The 22551-nt window shown below is 41.9% G+C and overlaps 1 protein-coding gene, 1 long non-coding RNA gene and 1 pseudogene across 3 annotated transcripts in view; 2 read left to right on the forward strand and 1 right to left on the reverse strand.

Moving 5' to 3' along the window:
- The window catches only part of LOC113012300 (interferon-inducible GTPase 5-like), a 126483-nt pseudogene extending 103932 nt beyond the window's left edge, over nt 1-22551 (forward strand). The window contains exons 2-3 of the transcript XR_013903617.1: nt 21205-21732; nt 21837-22551. The product of XR_013903617.1 is annotated as an interferon-inducible GTPase 5-like (transcript). The remainder of the gene's footprint in view (nt 1-21204; nt 21733-21836) is intronic.
- LOC113012197 (interferon-inducible GTPase 5-like) lies at nt 803-3809 on the reverse strand. Its single transcript, XM_080294079.1, has 3 exons — nt 3728-3809; nt 3315-3412; nt 803-1919 (listed from the first exon to the last, which is right to left on the reverse strand). The coding sequence occupies exons 1-3, from the start codon at nt 3807-3809 to the stop codon at nt 1164-1166; spliced, it is 936 nt and encodes a 311-aa protein (XP_080150205.1). The 3' UTR covers nt 803-1163.
- Nucleotides 4573-5585, forward strand: LOC145422335 (uncharacterized). Its single transcript, XR_013903621.1, has 3 exons — nt 4573-4858; nt 5157-5358; nt 5470-5585. It is a non-coding gene; the product is annotated as an uncharacterized LOC145422335 (long non-coding RNA).

Genomic DNA, 22551 nt, shown 5'->3' on the forward strand with positions numbered 1-22551 from the left:
ACAAACAAAACAGTGAAGAAGGCGCAGCAGCGCCTCTTCTTTCTCAGGAGACTGAAAAGCTTCGGCATGAGCCCCCGCATCCTCAGGACCTTCTATCACTGTGCCATTGAGAGCATCCTCACTGGATGCATCACCACCTGGTATGGCAACAGCACCGCCTACAACTACAAAGCTCTCCAGCGAGTAGTGCGGTGCTCTGAACGGATAATTGGAGGTGAGTTTCCCTCCCTCCAAGACATCTACAGGAAGCGCTGCCTGAGGAAAGCGGGGAGGATCATCAAGGACTCCAGTCACCCCAGCCATAAACTGTTCAGACTACTTCCATCAGGAAGGAGGTTCTGCAGCATCCGGTCCCGTACCAGCAGACTGAGAGACAGCTTCTTCCACCAGGCCATCAGACTGCTGAACACTTCATAGACACCTCACCTCCACTACTGGAACTTCAACATTATGCACTCCATACTGTACAGTAATGCCACTGTTTTGCACATGTCTCAACTCTGTATATTTTTATATATTTTATTTATTGTTTACTCTATTTAATTTGTAAAATATGTGTACACACACACACACACACACACGTAGAAAAATATTTAGTATACACATCCAGAAATGCATATACTATTATATATTGTACATATATTTATTAGTTTCAGATGTAGCCATTCTTGTATTTTGCTTGTTTACATTATTGTATTTTGCACAACTCTGTTGCTTGTGAAGCTCGCACACAAGAATTTCACTCACATGTGCTGTACCAGTGTACCTGCACATGTGATGTGACAATAAAAGTGATTTGATTTGATTTGATTTGCACAAAATGTTGACATTAAAAATTAACCAAATAATTAAAAAGCATCACAGCATCAATCCAGTAGCTCTTCTCCACGGTACACAGTTTATTAAAAATAAGATCACACTTGTTTCTGTATTAATGTGATGAGGGGAAAACAGTTACTATGTTGTTTCTGCTCTGATGAGAGGAAATGAATCTTGCTGAGGCATCTGATACACAGATCAGCTGTACAAAGATGCTTACTGTTCACTGAAGTCAGTCAAATTGAAATCAGTGAATGATTCTGTATTTGTTTAAAAAAAAATATCAAAGCTTGTTTGAACACTGCAGCTTAAAATGTAACTAGTAGCTACTTTACTTTATAGTATCACACTGATATGTTCACACCCAGAGCTCTGTTAAACACCCTCTGAGCATCATCAGCAAGCTGGTTAAGGAAATAACTCAGAGTGAAGTAGGTTGTTGTAAAGGAGATGCCCATTGATGCTGCAGTTACAATTATGAAAATCTTTCTGGATACTTTCTCTGCTGCCATTAATGCAGCTGTACCTGCAACTGAGATAAAAATTTTCATGAAGAACTCTTTGGTTATTTTTTCTTTAGCCAGTTCTGACTTAATGACAGCACACAAATCATTGTATGACACACCTGAGCTGGCAGCAAGTTTCTCCAGAGACTGCTTATCAAGACCAAACCCAGTTACATAATCTGTGACAACTGAAAGCATCATGCTGAGATCAACATTAACAGAAAGCCCAGGAACTGGAACAGCTGCTACAGCTGCAGACAGAGTAGAGTAGTATTTTATTCTGGACTGAAAATCTTTCTTCTTGTTGATGATCTCCTCGTTGATGTTGGACATGGCACGCAGCAGAGCATCACTCTGGTGTGCAGGAAGTTCTCTCTCTAAGGTCTGTTGTAATTCAGAGAATTCATAAATGTGAGGCTCAAAGCTGGACACCAGGAAGACCTGTGGAGACTCAAAACCTTCTTTCTGAAGACCTGTGTTATAAAAGATAAAAAACAAAAAAGGCTCAGAGTTTAACTTTACTAACTTAATAAACAAAGAATGATGTTCACACTTGTTTGCACTGAGGTATAAAGAAGAGAGAATGAAAATAAAAATTTATTTAAACAAATACAAGGTAAGACAGAGTTCTGTGAAGGTTCTCAGTCATCCAGGTCATGGTACTCTTAGGAGCTTGGTAAGAAAAGGGTATGGACTTCTTTAGGTTTCTTGAAGATGTTTCATCTGAGAAGCTTTTTCAGGGCAAATTGATGGAGAGTCCCAGATTTTTATGCCTTATTGGAACATAAGTTGGAACATAAGTGTGAGTGCACGCGCGCGCGCACTCACACATGCACGCCCTCGCATACTACGCCAGCAGAGTGAAGCTGACCCCCACCCACTTGAAACATAAAGGCAAATAGGCGGAGCGGTTAGTGCTACGTTTGTGATGATTTGTGCAGGTAAAATGAGCGTTTGTGCTGCTACAGTAGGCCTATCTGAGATATAATGATTTTAATTATTACGGCCTACGCTGTATAACACCAGTGTCTGTGGCAGTGAGTTTCAGCAGCTGTGGAGTTTTGCACTTTTATAGAAGACTGTCCACTTTTTCTAGGCTTGCTGCATATTAACTTTTATTAGTTTACACTTTATGTGACAAACCTCAGCATGCCCATAATTGTGTGTGTATGTCTAATGATGTATGCTGGTGTTTCGTTTAGACAGGTGGAGAGAGTGTGGAAACATCACTTGTTTGTAAATAGAAAGAGAGAGAAAAAAAAGTGTGGTGAGAGGCTCCATAAGTCTGACTATGTGTGTGAATATTCACTAATATGAACAAGCGTGGCTTGTGTTATGTGTCCTGCAAGTCTGTGCGTGCTGTGAGGCTGTTGTGAATGTGCTGCCGTTGAGCTGATGTGTTTGCGTGATCGTGGTGTGAAAATATGGAGAAATAGAGGGTGTTGTTTGTAGGTGAGTGGGGAAGTAGGTGATCACAGCAGTGAAAGACAAGAGAAAGAAAGAAACCACATGAACTGTGAGCAACAACAAAAAAAACGAAACGAAACGGAAACATTCCAATTAAAGCAATGACGGAGGGTGACGGTGTTATATCTGCTATGACATCATATTGATATTACTAGGTTAAACCCATGTTAAAGGAGAAAGTGTGAATGAATAAGAAAAGAGTGTAGCGGGTTCTTATCTGGAGTGCAGTCAATATAACCACGGTGTGGTGCCGAGGTCGCGGTAAAGCTGTCCGTCCACGTAGAGCCGGTCCACGGCGATGACAGCACGGGAGCCTTTCTGGATAAAGCTACGTCGAACTGGGAACAGGACCTTGCGTCGTTCCAGGATCTCTTTGGGGAACTGATCGTTCACGCTGAAGTCCGTTCCTTTCAGCTCTCTGCCGCGACTCTTCACCTGTTCCTTCTGTTTGAATTGACCGAATTTGGCCACAATAGGCCGTGGTCTCCCGGTCCGCGACCGCACGCCCCCCAAGCGATGCACTCTATCGAAGTCGATGTTCTTTACGGTGTCCTCCGGCAGCTTCAGGTGGATTTTAATGAAGCTTTTCACCGTTGCCTCCGTGTCCTCTCCGGCAGATTCTGGAATACCAGAGAACACAAGATTATCTCTCATGCTACGGGCTTGTAGATCGATAACGGACTCTTTTATTTTTTTATTTTCAATGTTTAGCTGGGTCACGTTATCGGTGAGAGATTTGACCGACTCCCGTAGCGTGGCATTTTCAGCGGCAAGCGTTTCCACCTGCTGCTGGCTGAATTCCAGGGATTCTCTCAGAGATTTAAATTTCCGGTGTAAAATCTCCACCAGGGACAGCCTCGCATCAAAACTGGACAATCGCTTATCGATTGACTCCAGGATGTCTGCGATGTCTTTGCCGGCAGGCGATGTTGTACCGGGGGAGTCTGCCGGGCGACATCTCTTCGATGACGGCGTCTCAATTTTGGCCGGGGAGGATGCACTCTGGGCCTTATTCATTACTAAATCTTGAAAACAGCGGTCGATGTAATCTTGGAGAGCATCTAAACTCTCCCCGTTGTCCTCCAGGGTGTTAGAGATGATAGGACAGATGTTGTTAGTTATATGACAATTGATTAGTATATTTGGTAATACTGAAGCTTGAAAAACCTTTGTTAAACTCTATGCTACCATTTGCTTTTTTTCCCCGCCAAATCTCCGGCGTCTGACATCACCTACAACATGGGTCGCTTACCTTACTCGTCACTTCCGTCACTAAAGTTTACACTTTAGTAACACAATTTATTCAGCGGAAAGGTCGATATTTCTTTTGTTACCAGTGCAGAAACGTACACAAGGTAGGCTGAAGTTTTTATTTTTTCTGTGGCAAAACTGAGTTTCATGTGAAGTGATTCATGTATACCTAAATTATTATTATTTTTTACATACCCAGTTGGCCTCTGATTTTGTTTTGAATTATATATGTTCATTATTATTAATGTAGCTGTCTCAGAAAAAATGAAGTGTTTGCTTTGATAGGTTGTTATCTGCGTGTAGAAAACTGAATATTCAACAGCACCTAGGCGAGGGATCTTCAACCTGCGGCTCTAAAGCAACATGTGGCTCTCTGGCCCCTCCACTGTGGCTCTTATAAGACCAAGTAAGTCATTTTTTTTTTATGTTAACAGTTTGTTTTTTTTATGAAATATCTGCATTGACTATTCACTGAATGTACAAGGGTTTTAAAAGTGATTTAATGTTTCTTAGCTTCAAATCTGTTGGTTGCCCATCTTTCCTAATTTTCAATTATTATGGAAAGGACTCACGTAGCTGGCTTCATTTTAACAAATACTTTTTTCCGTTATAAAGCTTTGATGATTCATTTTCTTATCAAATCTAAAAATAAACATTTTTATTTACATTTCCATAGCTTACACGATACAACAACTCATTTTCTAGATATTTATAGGCTCTTTCTTTTTTTAGGCTCTAGACAGGTTTTGTAGCAGCAGGGGGGAAAGGGGCCCTTTGAAGTGAAAAGGATGCTGACCCCTGACTTAAGCCACCAGGTCAACACAAAACAAATACAGAAAAATTATTGACAGAAAAATGGAACGGTTACTTTCAAGGCTACAGGTGAAGGTGACTGGGTGTGTAAAAGCAAATATGCATCAGACTGACAAAGAAAAGTGTTAAAAGATTTTTAATTTAGAACTTTAACTTTATGTGCAAAACTGAACTTACTGATAACACACACTAGCCATTTGAACACATGTAACTGTAATGAACCAAATAAAACAGAAAATGCAGGCAGCATTCATTATACTGTGTATAACACAGCATGGGGTTGTATTTTTTTCTTTTCAGATGCTCCTGTCACTCCATTTCCCAGGTCATCATAGCACTCCCACACACATGGAGCTCTCCTGCAGTATGCAGTGTAATGCCCCAAACCATCAGTGGTCACCTTTCCATGGAAAGCAATTAATGCCCTCAAAGTGAACGACTTTCCTTGGAGAACCAGGTTGGAGGGAAATTCATTCAGTGGAAATTCTGTTTGGTTTGCAAGGTCAGTATCAATCCACACGATATCTCCAATGTTGTAGCTGTGAGTAACTGTCCCTGCACAGAGCTCATTGCCTGTGGTGCTGTCTTCTGTTTTGAATTCTGATGGACACAGAGATGGATTGGAGAGTGGCCTGAGGCAGGTAGACTCAGGTAGGCCAAGTCCTGCTTCCACAGCCGTGCCAAGATGAGCCATACCAGACTCTTTGAGGACAGAGATGGCAGGAGAAATAAATGGCACTTCCCTTGTCATCCCTTTGCTGAGGTAGCAGTGCTTTGAAGAGCAGTGTTTGGTAAAATAAACACTTGAGATGTTCCTCATTGTCTTAGCAATTACAGCGGAGATATTGCACTGAGCATCGATTTGGATTGCAGCAGACCTCAACGAGACAGCTTCAAACATTACACTAAGCAGCTCTGCTCTCCTTCTGTAGGTTTGTTGGGTCACACCATCTGTGGCAATGGCTTTCACCAGCTGCAGGACTGGGTTTTCACTGTCTTTCAGAACAGCATTTTGAAATGTGGAGCTGTCACAGAAGGCACAACATAAGCACTGAAAAAATGCATCAAATGCACAGGTATTGAGCACAGAGATTGTCGATTCCCCTAATCTAATAGGCTGATGGAGGTTTCCATTTTTTAATAATCCCACTTTCACTCTTTTGGCCCCAAAAGTTTCATCTGCATGGAGCCATTCGGTACATGAAGAGAGGTAGGAAGTCCTCTTCCTTTTTTTGGGTGGAACAGCTAGGCCCCTCCAGTTCTCAACTGCATCCCCATCAGCCGGAAGAATGTTTGTGGCAGCATCAAATCCCACAAATGGGTGAGCATCCATTTTTATTTTGTCTTCTGCACTGTGAGTCGTCATGGATCCAGAATTGGCATCTGTGACTTTCAGTGATCCCACTGTTGCCTCATCTTTGACCTTTTCTTTTGCAGAACAAATCCGCATATTTCCCTCGATGAAGGAAAGATGACGAGCAATGAAACGATCGACTCGAACAGGCAAGTTTTCATGTTTGAAAAGGCCATGTTTTATGTTTTTGAACTCAGCTTCAACAGTGGCTGAACTTGCTGTGATGCTGGTGCTTTGGAAGAGAGGGACCATTATTCCTTTCCAGAGTGGCAAGTAACTTGCCAGTCTTATTATATGAGGAATAATCTCAGGGAGAAAGTGAATATTATCTCTATCTATCTATGCTGCAGCAAGTGACCTGCTCTCCTCACATATTTCTGTTACCCACTGTCATAGGTCAGTCTGGATCTCATCCACTGAATCCACTCTCTCACTTTTCTCCGTCTGTTCATCTGGAATGATGATGGAGTCTTGAGCAATTTGGGCTTTCAAGTATTTCTTGCACCTTTCTGAAGGAAGAGGGGCTCCAGAACTGTCATCACCTTCTGCCTCACTGAGGGCCACAACAGTGATAGCATGTAGGAGCTGTTTTGCATGGTCCAAACATTGAGACTGAAGAAGTTTTGCTAATGACCTGACAATGAAATCTTTAACACGATGTGTTTTCTTCTTCAGGCAGTCCCACTGGCATATCATCTTGATGCAGTGCGCAACATCAACCCTGATAAAACAAGGGGGGAGTTTGGCAGACTGGGTTCTGTGGGATTATAATATTATTTTATGCCATGTTAGACCCTGTCCGTGGTTAACTTTATTTATTAACAAGACATTATTCAGGTGAAATAATGACACTCAGACAAGTTCTGTTAAAATAGCAACGTGCACGGGTGAGCGGCTCTCAGGAGACACTCACACCGAGTGCAGGCGATAGCTCTTTATTTATAAGACACATCGCGTATGCAAATACCTTCATATTCCTTTAATACATGTTCTTGCGAATAACTTCCTGTGACTGAGTGTGTGCACGTGTGTGTGGGGTCATATGAGTGTAGTCTAATTTCGGGAACTGCTGTTAGAGATTTAATCTCTTGTGGTTAGGTCTCTGTCTCTGGCCTTCATCAACATACAGAGTTAAAATGTCAGTGTGCACAAAAATGAAAAGTACAGCATATTCCTTTCCAGAGTGGCAAGTAACTGATCACTCATTTATCCAGCAGACTCGTGCCAACAACAGAACAACCTGGAGAGCGAGTCGTTCTATTGCCGTCCAGTTTTTTTCCCTTCCTTCTTATATGAACACATCAATATGAGCTTATAATAAACAGTAGTAAATAAACTTATATATGTTAAAAATCTTATGACATTCCCTCCTGTTGTTAATATGTTTCACTCAGCACGTATATATCAGTAGACAATCACTTGCTTTCACATTTTCAATTGTCTCTTCATTTTGCTGAGTACTATTCATTTTTACAACATGTCTTCTTGTTCAAAGGACTCTTCAATAACAACAGGGTTATACATGTGTGTCAGAAAAATGCCAGTGGCTGTTCGCGAAGCCACCCTCTCAATTAATGCTTTAAAACATGGAATAATACAGCAAACAATAATAGCCAACATTAACACAACGCTACAGAGGATAGCTATTAATGTCTGAACTAATTTTGACCATCCTCCAAACATATTGTCAAACCATGTATCAATTTCAGACCAGGAATTACCAATTGGGGGACCTAAACGTGACTTTTCAGCGCGTGTGGATCGCTTTGAATGGTGTACATTCTTGCTTTGGGTTCTCCATTGGTTGCACATATCGGTACCGTTTACGTCAGGTGAGTAGCCTTTTGGGCAATAGGGGTTGCATGGGTTATCATTATATGCTGCATTTAAACACACTAGTGCGATCGATAAAAACACTGTGAAAACAAAAAGAAAGCATAAGGTTACACATGTCATTAGTTTACATTCTTCTGAGCAGGCACATTTTGGTCTGTGCCGGCGACTCCTTGTCCTTTCGCGGACAGTGTAGGTGTTGTCTGCAATGTCTAGATACTCGTCTGGTATCTTAAGTTCAGGCATTGTTTGTGTTGTGGTTGATACTTTACGTGAGTGATTTGGTTATGACTTGCTCTTCTGGTTTTCCAGGTTGGACTGATCTCCTGTTTCTCTACCGGGCAGGTGGGGCTAGGTCACTGTTTCTGGCCACTGTCAGGAGTTCTTCAGGTCGACCAGGTCCACCCGGGGCCGTGGAGAGTAGACTGAAGGCGAAGAAAGGGAGGGCGAGCAGTGTTTGCTACCCGATCAGCCCTCACTCTCCACCTCCAGATCACCACTTCCTCAGGGGAACCGGCGTCTTATTGTTCCGCCTCCTTTACTTTCTTGGTGTGGCTTTGATGTATCCAGGAAGGTCTCTCAGCAATTTTGCATGCGGTTGGAGTGCTCAACAGGACCTGGTATAGGCCCTCCCACCTCGGAGAGGTCCAATTCTTTCGTTGGAGTACTTTGATCAGGATCCAGTCGCCTGGTTTTAACCTGGAAGAGACTGGAGAAGAATCACTCGGCAGTTGGTTGTTCAACACAATTTCCTTATTTTCCAACAGTTTCGTCATCCATTCAGCTAAAGTGGTCTCTCTAGCTGACTTGTCTAAAGGTTCACTTGTGATTGGAAGAGGGAATGCCCTGCCATGAATTATTTCAAATGGTGTTAGTTTTTGCGAGCCTTGAGTTAAACGCATCCACATTTTAACTAGGCTTAAACATTCGGGCCATGCTCTTCCTGTTTCTTCCATACATTTTCTAAGTCTCTGTTTTATTGTGCCATTAGTTCTTTCTACTAATCCTGCGCTTTGAGGGTGATAGGCACAATGGTGTTTAATGCTGAATCCTAAAGCTTCAGAGACTTTTGATATTACTTCATTTACAAAGTGTGTGCCATTATCTGATCTTATTAGGCTTGGAATTCCATAAGTTGGAATGAAATGGTTACATAGACATTTGGCTACTGAAATTGCATCTGCCTTTTTCACTGGGTATATTTCTGGCCATTTTGAGAAAACATCTATGATTACTAAAGCATATTTTGAACCTTGGCATTCGTTCAGTTCAATGAAATCCATGTGGATTGTATGAAATGGGTGTGGTGGCGTAGGGAAGTGGCCCCTTTTGGGTCTTACATTCCCCTGTGAGTTGTGCCTCTGGCATGTCATGCATGTTCTTATGAATTCTTTTGCTGATGTTTCGAAATTTTGTGTGTAAAAGTGTTTAGAGAGTATAGTGATCATCCCCCCTGATGTCACATGGGTTGTTCCGTGTGTCACTAAAGCTGCGGTCTTGTGTAGGGATTTATGACCTTCTCACAGGGAGGGAGGTCTAAAGTCCAATAATAGTGTGGCTCTCCCTCACCGTGGCAGACGTATGCATCTGCTCTGGATAACATTATCTCAGCCCTCATGCCATCACATTCTGGAACCACGCCAATTTTTAGCTTTGTTAGACCATCGCGTCCCAATAAATTAACTGGGCAGCTTGGGTCAACAATACATTGCATTTTACAGGATCGATTGCTTTCAACGTGAAGAAACTCTAATTTGTTTGTCAGTGGTTTTGCAGTCGTGTGGCCTGATGCTGAGGTAACACTGCGTGCGTCTCTTGAGTAGGAGACGTTTAGGGGTGCATCGCATAGCACTGTCATGCACGCTCCAGTATCACATAACATGGTCAGTGGTTGCCCATTCACATGTAATGTAATTTCTGGTTTGTGTTCTGAGCCTAGAAGTAATTGTTGGATATTGAAAATTTCTACATTATTTTCTGTTTTCTCTTTGTCTGGTCCTAGTCACATGATACTGCCCTCGTATCTTTCCTCATGTTGCTCATTTCTCTCTCGTCTGTCATTCTGCCTATCATGTCTGTCCCTGTCATCCCGTCGCTCACGCCTTTCCCTTCTATCATCTTGCCTGTCGCGTTGCTTATGTCGACAGTCTCGTGCAAAATGTCCTTCTTTACCACAGTTATAACACTTGTTATGTCTGTCTTCTCTGTCATTTCTCCTGTCACCTGCTTTGTGTCTCTGTCTACCTCTCCCTCTCTGTCCACTTTGATTTCGGAACGCACCGGAGAATGCTATTAGTCCGGTTTCACCATCTACAACAAACGTCCCTGTCTGTGTGCTTTCTTTCTTCTTTATGTGTTTGTGAGCGTGTTCTGCATGGGTGCATGCTTCGGGCAGAGTGCCTGTGTGTTGCATGATCCATTGTTTGTCTACCATCTGGCGGACTTTTGGCAACAGACCGTTAAGGAATGCGTTTTTTAGCTGTTGCTGATATGGGCTTTGTGGGTCAGTTTGGTAATCTAGACCTGAATTTTGTCTGAAAACTGGACGTAGTCGGTCCAAATAGTCGCGTGGTGTTTCATTTTCCTTTTGTTTTGTTTCTCCAATTTTTCCATAATCGGCTCGCGGACTTAGATGTGTTTTTACTCGTGCGCAGACTGCCTGTACTGCAGTTTTTACGTCGCCACCTCCTCCTTGAAGCAGTTCTCCATTCTGGTTATAACCAGTAAAATCACCTTGGACCTCGGCCCATTTGAGGCCTAGGAGGTCTTGGAAAACTTGCACCATTTCGCGACCATTTAGCTTCCAACTTCGTCTAATGCAATGGACGGCGTCCTCCCAGACCTGGTAACCGTCAGCCAGAGGAGGAACGTCCTTTAACACATTTTTTCTGTCCTCTGCTGTCCATGGGCGGAAAGTATAAACAACCCTCTCCTGGTCCCGTTCATTACCCGCACCAGTGGTAGCTCCATATCTAGGATTTGGATTTGCTATGAGGGGGAACAGGCCATAAGGGCCAGGTGGGTCTGGAACTCCTCCCATGTCCCTATTGTAAGGATCTGTCCCTATTTCTTCTTGCTCTTTGTGTGTGGGGACGTCGCGAGACATTAAATTCAATTTGTGTCTGGCTGAGGCGTATGGGCCTTGTGGTGGTAGGAACGGATTCGTTGGGGTTTTTTTTGTGGTTGTGGGTGCCTCTGGGGCTGAGGGTTCTGGCTGATATGGTGGTGGTTGTGAACAGGCCACCTGTGGAACTGGTGGTTTATTACTGGCCTGAGATGTAAGTTGCTGTCTAGACTGTTACTGCTTTCTATTTTCAGCACGCCTTTGTTCTTCCTGTTTCCATGGCTGAAAAAGGTTCATGTACTCAGTCATGAGTTTTGTTTTTGTCTTGCCTGGCTTATGTTTATTGACCTCTTCCTTTAAACATTTTTCTAAATGTTTTATTGGTTCTAAACTACATTTCCCTTTCCAGGCTGGACAATTTAGCTTTTTAGGATTTCTCCAACGATTTGCGCTTATTAATCCTGCGCCTGGACATCTTTTCTCTAACCACTGTTCATCAGCTGTTAGGTCAGGCTTTGTTTGTTTATTACCCATTTTAATTTATTAAATTATTCACAGAACTGTGAAACTGTCTCTGGCACGAGAGTCGAGAGAGGTTACTAAGACGCCCTTCGACCCCTGTCCTATTGTCAGGGGCGGTCTCAGTTTTATGTGATGAAACACAACCTTTTTTCTCTCTCCTCACCAGTACGTAAGTTATCACAGGAAAAACAGTGAGAATGGTGTAGGGTCCTAAAGTCCCTTTTAAAAATCACTCATTCTCTCAATACATTTATTCAAACAGTTCGCGCAATTTCTATCCTATGTTAGTTGACACTTTCCGTACACTTATTTACCTTCTAGTAAATTTAGACTTCCAGCTTTTTTTAACTGCGAAACGAGTGTCTATTACACTGCCAGTTTCGTCTTACAAGCGAGTCTTAAAACTGCCAGTCCCCGTAGGACGAGTTTTCTTGGAACAGTGTCACCCTAAACACCGATAATTTTATGCAAAAGTGTTTTTGAGTGCTAATATTCACCTGTATTTTCGTAGACAAATCGCCGGTCAGAATGTCCTTCTCGTTCCCCAGGACCGTGGACCTCTTACTAAGAACGTTGGCCAACCTCGAATTTACGTTGTTGGTCTTTACTCCTCCGTAGGGAGGAGGCTGTCGACAGACTTCAACGCGGGCCCTCCACGATCTCAGGAAACGACAAGGTCACTCTGTTGGAGCATGAAAATCGGTTAAAATCACTCAAATATTCAGTCTCTCCGGCTCGGAGGACCAATTAAATGTCCGTGGTTAACTTTATTTATTAACAAGACATTATTCAGGTGAAATAATGACACTCAGACAAGTTCTGTTAAAATAGCAACGTGCACGGGTGAGCGGCTCTCAGGAGACACTCACACCGAGTGCAGGCAATAGCTCTTTATTTATAAGACACATCGCGTATGCAAATACCTTCATATTCCTTTAATACATGTTCTTGCGAATAACTTCCTGTGACTGAGTGTGTGCACGTGTGTGTGGGGTCATATGAGTGTAGTCTAATTTCGGGAACTGCTGTTAGAGATTTAATCTCTTGTGGTTAGGTCTCTGTCTCTGGCCTTCATCAACATACAGAGTTAAAATGTCAGTGTGCACAAAAATGAAAAGTACAGCATATTTGTGAAATATATGAACACATCAATATGAGCTTATAATAAACAGTAGTAAATAAACTTATATATGTTAAAAATCTTATGACAGACCCCTAATTAAAGATTGTGAATTATTATGTAGTTTTAGTTTGCATTATTCTCCTGAATTAGAAGAAGGTGATAACTATTGCATTTGTTAAACTGATTTGCATTACATTAGACTGCTGATTTATTGTGAATGAATGATATTGTTTTATGATGCATTATACTGCTGAGTTATAAGAAATACTGTTCGCAGAAAGTCATCGCCTTATTTGTCTGATTAGAAGAGAACAGAACATACTGGAGAGGTTTTCTGCCCCATCTCAGCAGGAGCAGATAAACAAGGTCGTAGCTTAGGCGCTGTGTGAGAGAAAGAATGTGAATGTTTAGGCTTTTATGATTAGGTGGGGGCCACTAGAGGCTATAAGAGTTTGATCAATGCTCCACCATTTTGAGATCTGAGATTTGAGATTTTTTTGACAATGTCTTATAAACATGCATCTGTCATGGTCCTGGGTCGGTGACCCAGCGCTTTTAGTTATCATTTTCTAGATGATGATTGTTTAAGTTCTGTGTTATTTTCGATCTGCCTCTGAGTCTGCGTCTGTATCTGTCTGTCTATGGTGTCTCCCCATCTGTTTGTGAATCTGTCTGTTTAGTTCAATGTCTTGTCTGGTTCCATGTATCTGAGTTTCCTGTTTTATTGTGAAGGTCCGTGTCATATGTGAGTGTGATCAGTTTACGTTTCCCCTGTCCCGTCAGCCCAGATTCCTCCCGGCTGTGTTGCCCTCCTGTCTCTCATCCCCGATTACTGGTGTGTGTATTTAAGCCCTGTGTGTTCTCCTGCCTGTTGCCGGTTCGTCTGTGTTCCTCCATGTCAGTCTGTGTAACTCTGTGTCAGTCTGTTACCCTGTGTTCCACGGTGTCCTGTTCCTCGTCTGCGTCTCTCTGCTATTCATCATCCGTTGTCATATGCTCCCAGGTCTGTTATTTTAGTTCTCCCAGTTTAGGTGTCTTTAGTTGTTTATTATGCCCCACTGTTTGTTTGCCACTACACCTCTGTAAATAAAACCACCGGTATCTCATCCACTGCCTGCATCTTGGGTCCTCCTTCTATATCCACACGGCTCGCCTCGGCAGCCGTGACAGCATCTGTGTTTGACTCCAGTAGTGACAGAAAAACCTGTCCAGTCCAATATCTCGGATGCTACCACTGTGAGGAACACTATATTTTAACAATTGCAGAGATGCAATGGGGTCCTTATCTCCTAATTCCAAGTCTTTTCTCTCTTGTTTGGCTTTTCGCAGAGTGGCCAAATTTGGAAGGTGGCTTGGCTCAGGATCTCCAACATCCATCAGATCTGCTGCCCTCGCTGACCTCCATACAGCTGGTTCCATTCTGCCCTCACACAGCTCTTTAGCGATCTGTTCATGCAGGTTTCCAGACATGAACCGCTTGGAGTGGCCAGTGTGCAGGGAGAGATCTGTATTTCTCATGAAACACTGGAGCACCATTGGACTATTAATTGCTGGCTGTCTGTCACATGACATTTCTAACTGGCCATGACACTCTTTACAGTCGCCTCTGATGTCCAGATAATTATTGTTGACAGTTGGATGGACCTTTGCTCTACGGAACACAAGTGTACATGTATTTTTGATCTTCTTCCATATAAGATCGTTGATGATATGAGTCCAAGTGCCAGGTTTCAAAATTGTGTATTCCCTTTTTTGGGTAGGAGAAACTTGTCATTGTATTCAACCTTTTCAGGAATAAATTTAACCCAGTCCTCAAAAGGGACTTCTAGTTCAAAAGCTTGACAGTTTTCTTGTCCAGGAGAAATGCAATGTGAATCTAACTCTCCTTCACTATTACTTTCCTGATCACTGATTTCCAAAGCTGACCAGATGTTGTGTCTATTTAGCTTCACAAAAGTGTACAGGGCCATTGCTGACATCTTGTCTTCTAGCTGCTGACTCAGCTCTTTCCAGACTGATGCAGCTGGAGTGGCTATTTTGCCATTTTGGACTATGGCCTCTTTTGAATTGCAAAGAACTGCAAAAATGGAAACCTTGTCTACAGATGGCTTTCGAGGCATCTAAATTAAAAAAAAAAACACACACTATGATTATGATGGAGCAAAACGTGATTTCTGACCTATATATACAGCCAGGAGCAACACCCCCCCCCAAGTTCTCCACCAATCTACACTTTCATATTTTGTGTAATTATTGTTTTTAAGATGGCGCTATTGAATTTGTGAGTTTATTAAATTGAGTCTGAGTATTTAACACATGTACTGTACAGCACTTTAGTCTAGTGTGCTACATGTTTTTAAAGTGCTTTAGAAACTTTTTTCTTGGACATTTTTGAAAATGTTTAACATTGAAAAAAAATCCTTTTGATCCAGACAGTTAGCTATATTAACTCAGTAACTAAAGCCTCAGTATTTTAAATGTAAGCTTATCTTGTTCAGAAATCAGATGTAACACACTGTTCTAAGAATCCTTCAGACACAGTAATGCCAAATAATCGTTTTTTCTGCCAGAAAATCTGTATTTGATGCAAAAGACTGCTAGCTTGTTCGTTTCTCAAAAAGTGTTCATGGGAGTGTAAAGTGTTCAAATGTAGTTTTCAATAAAGTTTTTTTAATCCACTCTAAAAAAATAAATACTCAAGCACTTGCATCGTGGTTTTATGAACAAAAAGTGATTGAAGTAAAGAAATTGAAGTTAAAAAAAAATACACTCATTACAAATTTAGCTGATTAAATAAAACAAGAGGGTTTTTTTAACAGAACTTTATTGAACAAGTGAACACAAAGTGAAAGGTCATTTGAAAAAGACATTTTTCAGCAGTAACACCATAACAGAATATCTCATATCATAGCAGCACAAACGCTCATTTTACCTGCACAAATCTGCACAAACGTAGCACTAACCGCTCCACCTATTTGCCTTTACGTTTCAAGTGGGTGGGGGGTCAGCTTCACTCTGCTCTTTGGGACAGCCCAATACAGCCATCGGGAAAGTCTGGTTGCATATTCAAAAATTCATTAAAACTCATTCTTGATAGTTGATGTCCAACTTTCAACACAATTCTCCTCCTGGACACCTACTGTACCTCTGTGCCAAGTTTCATCTCAATCCGCTGCATCAATAATTGTTTACTATTAATGGATCAAAAATGCTGCTGAGAGAGTCATGACAGGGACTATAAAGAGACAGCATATTTCAACCATATTTTCTTGTCTTCACCAGGGTGCTTTGATTCATTTTGGGGGTGCTGAAGCAAAAAACCTGTGTTTTCCTGGTTAAGAGTTTGTTCTTAGGTTTAGTTCAGTGTCTAGTCTGTGGTGGTTATGCTTCCTGTTTTACTTTGAAGGTCCGTGTCTCATGTTATTGTGTCCAGTGTTACTCTCCCCTGTGTTGTCATTATGTTTCATTCGAGTCAGCTGTGTCCTCATGTGTCGCCACTTCTCCTGATCACCTCGTGTGTATTTAAGTCCTCAGTCTTCCTGTGTTCATCGTTGTGTCGTCTGTGTTTCCTCCTTTCATGCATTTATAGTTCTCATAGTTCCTCTGTATCATCTCTGTTGGCTCACTTTTTCCCCAGTGTAGTTTTTCAGTTAGCTCTCTCCCATGTTTGCCTTCGTTTGAGTTGTATTGATGTTTCAGCCACAATAAAGGCTCGCTTTTGGTTTGCAACTCAAGTTCCGTCTCCTCGCCTCTGTCTGCTTCTGGGTCCACCTCCACTCGTTCTGCCCCACAGACCGTGACAGGGACAAGATAACACGCAACATGTTTTTAAAACTTTAAGCACTTATCTCCAAAAGTTGGTTCTGGACGTAGCGTTTTGTGGGAGAAACGTTTCATCATCATCCAGGTGACGTCTTCAGTCTCAGCTGACTGCAGGTTTCAATCTTATAAACAGTACATTTGCATAATGACTGAAAACAGCCCACTAAAGGAACAATGGGCTGGGAGGTCAGTTCCTTAATCTTAATTATGCAAATTCTCGTGACCATTGATCAACAACCACTGAAAACCTGTGTTTTCCAAAACACACATTGGTCTCTTTTCTCTCTTAACATAACATCTCATGTTACTTTTATCTCAGTACTGTCTTTTTCTCACAGTTTCATCATCCTTACTTCAAAGCTTCACTTTATTCTCAAGAATTTAGTTTTACCACTACTGAGCCAATTTGATAGTTAAGCTCATCCACTCAGCGAACAGATACAGTGGGGCAAAAAAGTATTTAGTCAGCCACCGATTGTGCAAGTTCCCCCACCTAAAATGATGACAGAGGTCAGTAATTTGCACCAGAGGTACACTTCAACTGTGAGAGACAGAATGTGAAAAAAAAAATCCATGAATCCACATGGTAGGATTTGTAAAGAATTTATTCGTAAATCAGGGTGGAAAATAAGTATTTGGTCAATAACAAAAATACAACTCAGTACTTTGTAACATAACCTTTGTTGGCAATAACAGAGGTCAAACGTTTACTATAGGTCTTTACCAGGTTTGCACACACAGTAGCTGGTATTTTGGCCCATTCCTCCATGCAGATCTTCTCGAGGGCAGTGATGTTTTGGGGCTGTCGCCGAGCAACACGGACTTTCAACTCCCGCCACAGATTTTCTATGGGGTTGAGGTCTGGAGACTGGCTAGGCCACTCCAGGACTTTCAAATGCTTCTTACGGAGCCACTCCTTTGTTGCCCGGGCGGTGTGTTTTGGATCATTGTCATGTTGGAAGACCCAGCCTCGTTTCATCTTCAAAGTTCTCACTGATGGAAGGAGGTTTTGGCTCAAAATCTCACGATACATGGCCCCATTCATTCTGTCCTTAACACGGATCAGTCGTCCTGTCCCCTTGGCAGAAAAACAGCCCCATAGCATGATGTTTCCACCCCCATGCTTCACAGTAGGTATGGTGTTCTTGGGATGCAACTCAGTATTCTTCTTCCTCCAAACACGACGAGTTGAGTTTACACCAAAAAGTTCTGACCACATGACATTCTCCCAATCCTCTGCTGTATCATCCATGTGCTCTCTGGCAAACTTCAGACGGGCCTGGACATGCACTGGCTTCAGCAGCGGAACACGTCTGGCACTGTGGGATTTGATTCCCTGCCGTTGTAGTGTGTTACTGATGGTGACCTTTGTTACTTTGGTCCCAGCTCTCTGCAGGTCATTCACCAGGTCCCCCCGTGTGGTTCTGGGATCTTTGCTCACCGTTCTCATGATCATTTTGACCCCACGGGATGAGATCTTGCGTGGAGCCCCAGATCGAGGGAGATTATCAGTGGTCTTGTATGTCTTCCATTTTCTGATGATTGCTCCCACAGTTGATTTTTTCACACCGAGCTGCTTGCCTATTGTAGATTCACTCTTCCCAGTCTGGTGCAGGTCTACAATACTTTTCCTGGTGTCCTTCGAAAGCTCTTTGGTCTTGGCCATGGCGGAGTTTGGAGTCTGACTGTTTGAGGCTGCGGACAGGTGTCTTTTATACAGATGATGAGTTCAAACAGGTGCCATTCATACAGGTAACGAGTGGGGGACAGAAAAGCTTCTTACAGAAGACGTTACAGGTCTGTGAGAGCCAGAGATTTTCCTTGTTTGAGGTGACCAAATACTTATTTTCCACCCTGATTTACGAATAAATTCTTTACAAATCCTACCATGTGGATTCATGGATTTTTTTTTCACATTCTGTCTCTCACAGTTGAAGTGTACCTCTGGTGCAAATTACTGACCTCTGTCATCATTTTAAGTGGGGGAACTTGCACAATCGGTGGCTGACTAAATACTTTTTTGCCCCACTGTAATTTAAAATTCAGCCAATCTGCACAAATTTGCTTTTTGAACAGGTTTGTGCCTACCTTTAAATCTCTTTAGACCGGTCTTCTGTTCGCTTCATATCAGATCCAGCCTTCGGCCGCATTTGTTCTTTCTGTCACACCAAATATTAACCCCGATTCTTTTGTCCCCATGACGGTCGTAGTTCTGCTTTTTCTGTCTGGTTTCCTGTTCTTAATATATTGCCTCTGCAGCTCTGCACTTCCTGTATATTAGTCTGGCTGAGCACTTTGTTTATGAGTCAAAGCTGGCCTTTCTTTATACAGGCCTTTATTATTAAAGTACATAAAACAATATAATCAGAAAATAAGCACTAAGAATATATATTTATTCTTTAACAGCTCCCCCTTTTTAACTCGTATGATTTTATGAGTTAACCTAATTAACTGACTCCCTCATTAACCTTAACTTAGAGCTACTGCTCCTAAAATGCCTCAGTCCACTGAAGACAGATGGTGATAAGGAACTGCAGGAGGAACTATCATGGAAGAACAGGCTCCAAAAAGGATGGAAAATAAAAGAAGTGGCTAACCTCAAGTAAAACGACAGCACAGATTTTCTGATCCACAGAGGCAGGAGTCTACCAAGGCACCAGGACCAAAGATGCAAAGGTGCCCTGGAGACTATCCAGGACAAATAAACAGGATGTAAAATGCAAGCTAGGACAGCATACACTGAGAGGCACCACCAAGTGGCTGGGATAGTGTAGAAGAACATCTGTGTCACATATGGACTGGAAGCACCCAAGTCCTGATGGGAGACTCTACCAAAGATGGATGAGGACAACAGGGCTGAGCACCTCTGGGGCTTCTAGTTCCATACAGACAAGCAGGTGCTGCAGAACCAACCAGATAAAAGGCAAATGCTAACAAACGGCAGTGGCTGTGAGTCCCAGAAACACAAGCAGGGAAATCAAAGCAGGCATGAAGCTCAAAAGGGCTGAAACTCATTATATCCTAATAGTAAATACAAACAGAACTGTAGAGGCCTGCTGGGAAATCAGGAAGTTCTATCAGAAATAACAAAGTCCTTAAAATGAGGATGCAGTAATTATTTTCACTTGCTGGAACAGATTTTCTAATTGTGTTTTCTTCGGGTATCTGCTAGTGTCCAATAATACTGTAATATAGTGTCTGAGAAGATGTGCCTGATACAGCAAACACTCACGTATTCATTCATTATATCAGTGAGATAAGCCATGGAAATGTGAGCCTGAAGCTCTCTTAACACTCAGACTTACAACTCTAATGTTAAAGGTTATTTAACTGCTGTTTCAGTCGAATCATTTCATTTGTCATATCATCTAATGACTACGATCATTTCAAATCCAGCTGATAAAAGTAATAAATCTGTGAGAGGAATTAAAGAATCAATGGACAGAAGTCATATGGAAGAAGACGTTCATGGTTATTGAATAATATTCTATTAAATACTGATGTCATCAGAGAGTGTAGCTCTCACACGTATTAATGTCCTGAGAGGCATTAATATATGTGAGCAGATATGAAAGAGTGACGGATCAGAGCACATATGCAGTAATAGATCCGTCCAAATATATTTTGCCTTAATGAAATATTATTGTCATGGGATACAAACATTATACGATACGTGCACTTATTTAAAAGTTCCTTTACAGTTCTCTCCTGCAGAAGGAGCAGTGTGTAAAGACTTTGTGCTCTGCTGTGAATACAAGTGTGATCTATACTTAAATCAGCTGGTTTACAGTCAGTGCTGTGACCCACACAAAGACACATTGCCTGGTTTGATCACTGGTTGAGGTCATAATCTAAAATATGAAAAACATAAACATTTCTTTACTCAGCAGCGTGTAGAGAAACACAAACAAATGACCACAGCTCTGTGGTCAAACCAGTTTCACCGCTGTTTTCAGAGGGCGTGGTTAGAGATATTTACCCTCCACCAGCTCATCTATCATCAGACTGACTGCTTCATGCAGAACTTTTCATCACTCCAACAGCTCAGCACGCAGGTAAACCTTTGATTAAATGAGTTCTGTCTATAAAGTTAAATTCACTCAAATTCCAACCAGTGAACCTCTCCAGTCACCTGTTCTTTACCTTTTGCATGCTGGTGTTAAGTTGATGGTGTTTCATAGTTTTGCCCTTTCTGTCTTTCGAGCAGCAGCTCTCCAGTCATACTTCTCTCTGTAAAGACTTGTTTATGTTCTGTGAGTGAGCCAAGTGGAAATGTATGTGTGTTTTCAAGACTTTAATTTTTGCAAGCAGCAGGTGAATCAGAGCACAGAGCCAAAGACTCAAAAATTGTTTCTTCTTTTTAGATAATTTTCTAAGCACAGTCATTATTGAATCCTTATTCATAGCTAATTTAAACACTTACTGATTCTCAGACTGACTCTAATGCCAAAGAAATCAAAGATTAGCTGCTTAAATTCTGAGTTTTATGTTTGATCGGTTTGATAATTTCTTTGTCTTGAGTCTGACAATGTGAAAAAACTTTCAAGATTATGTGATGATGCTGGATTTTTATAGTCTGTATTCAGAGATGAGAGTGCAGTGATTATAACAACTTTTCCTTTTATTTAAGAGTCCACATAGAGCCTTTATCTGCTTCAGTTAGAAAGGATCTGATGAACAATGATACTTCTGCAGCAGCAGCGAGAAGAAACATGTGATATTTCACTACATATTGCCATCACAGGAGAATCTGGTTCTGGTAAATCGACATTTGTTAACCCTGTCAGAGGACTACGTAATGGAGATGAAGGGGCCGCTCCTACTGGTGCTGTAGAACGCTCAAAGGAACCTATGCCATACTTCCATCCAGGCTATCCCAATGTCACTTTATGGGATCTTCCTGGTGTTGGCACCATGAAGTATCCGGCTCATAAGCACTTGGAACTTGTTAAATTTGACAGGTTTGACTTCTTCATCATCGTCTCAGACACTGGTTGCAGAGAAAATGATGTGAAACTTGCTCAGGAGATTCAGAAGATAAACAAAAAGTGCTACTTTGTTCGCTCAAAGATTGACCACTTTATGCGTGATGAGAGAAGAAATGAAGACTTCAGTGCAGAGAGGAGTCTTAGAGAAATGAGGGAAAACTGTGTTCAAGGTGAGTTTCTGTTTTGTTAAGTAAACACTTTATTATCCCAAAGTTGGGACTTATTTACTTTAACTGTGAAAGATATGGTTTCTTTATATTTCTTTATCACACAGGTCTTCGAGACCAAGGCATCGTGTCTCCACAGGTCTTCCTGGTGTCCAGCTTTGAGCCAAACCTTTACGACTTCTCTCTCTTACAGCAGACCTTAGAGACCTTCCTAAAAACAAGAGGGACACTCTGCTGTTCATCATGCCCAACATCAACCCAGAGATCATCATCAAGAAGAAAAAAGCTTTTCAGTCCAGAATAAAATACTGGGCTGGTTTGTCTGGAACTGTAGCAGCTGTTCCAGTTCCTGGCCTTTCTGTTGCTGTTGATATTGGGTTGATGGTTAGAGTTGTCAAAGGTTATGTAACTGATTTCAGTCTTGATAAGTCATCACTGGAAAAACTTGCTGAGAGAACAAATGTGCAGCATGCTGATCTTTGCGCTGTTGTCAGGTCACCACTGGCTGGAGTAGAAATAACTCCAGAGCTCCTCACGAGGGTGTCGACCCAACTAGCATGCATAGCTGCATTTATGACAGCAGAAGAAAGTGTTAGATGGATTCCAGTAGTCGGACTTGTAGCATCAGCCTGTCTCTCTTTTGCTGTAACCTACAAAGCTCTGAATTCTTTCCTCGACACACTTGCTGATGATGCTCAGAGGGTTTTTGAAAAGGCTCACTCAAAAAAATCTGTTGTTGGATGAACACAATTTAATCATGGCACCCTTTTTGCACACAATTTAACCAAGTACAATAAACCCTTTTCGATCATGTCAAACCAA

Source organism: Astatotilapia calliptera, chromosome 19, assembly GCF_964374335.1.
Source record: "Astatotilapia calliptera chromosome 19, fAstCal68.1, whole genome shotgun sequence".
NCBI classification, from domain to species: Eukaryota; Metazoa; Chordata; class Actinopteri; order Cichliformes; family Cichlidae; genus Astatotilapia; species Astatotilapia calliptera.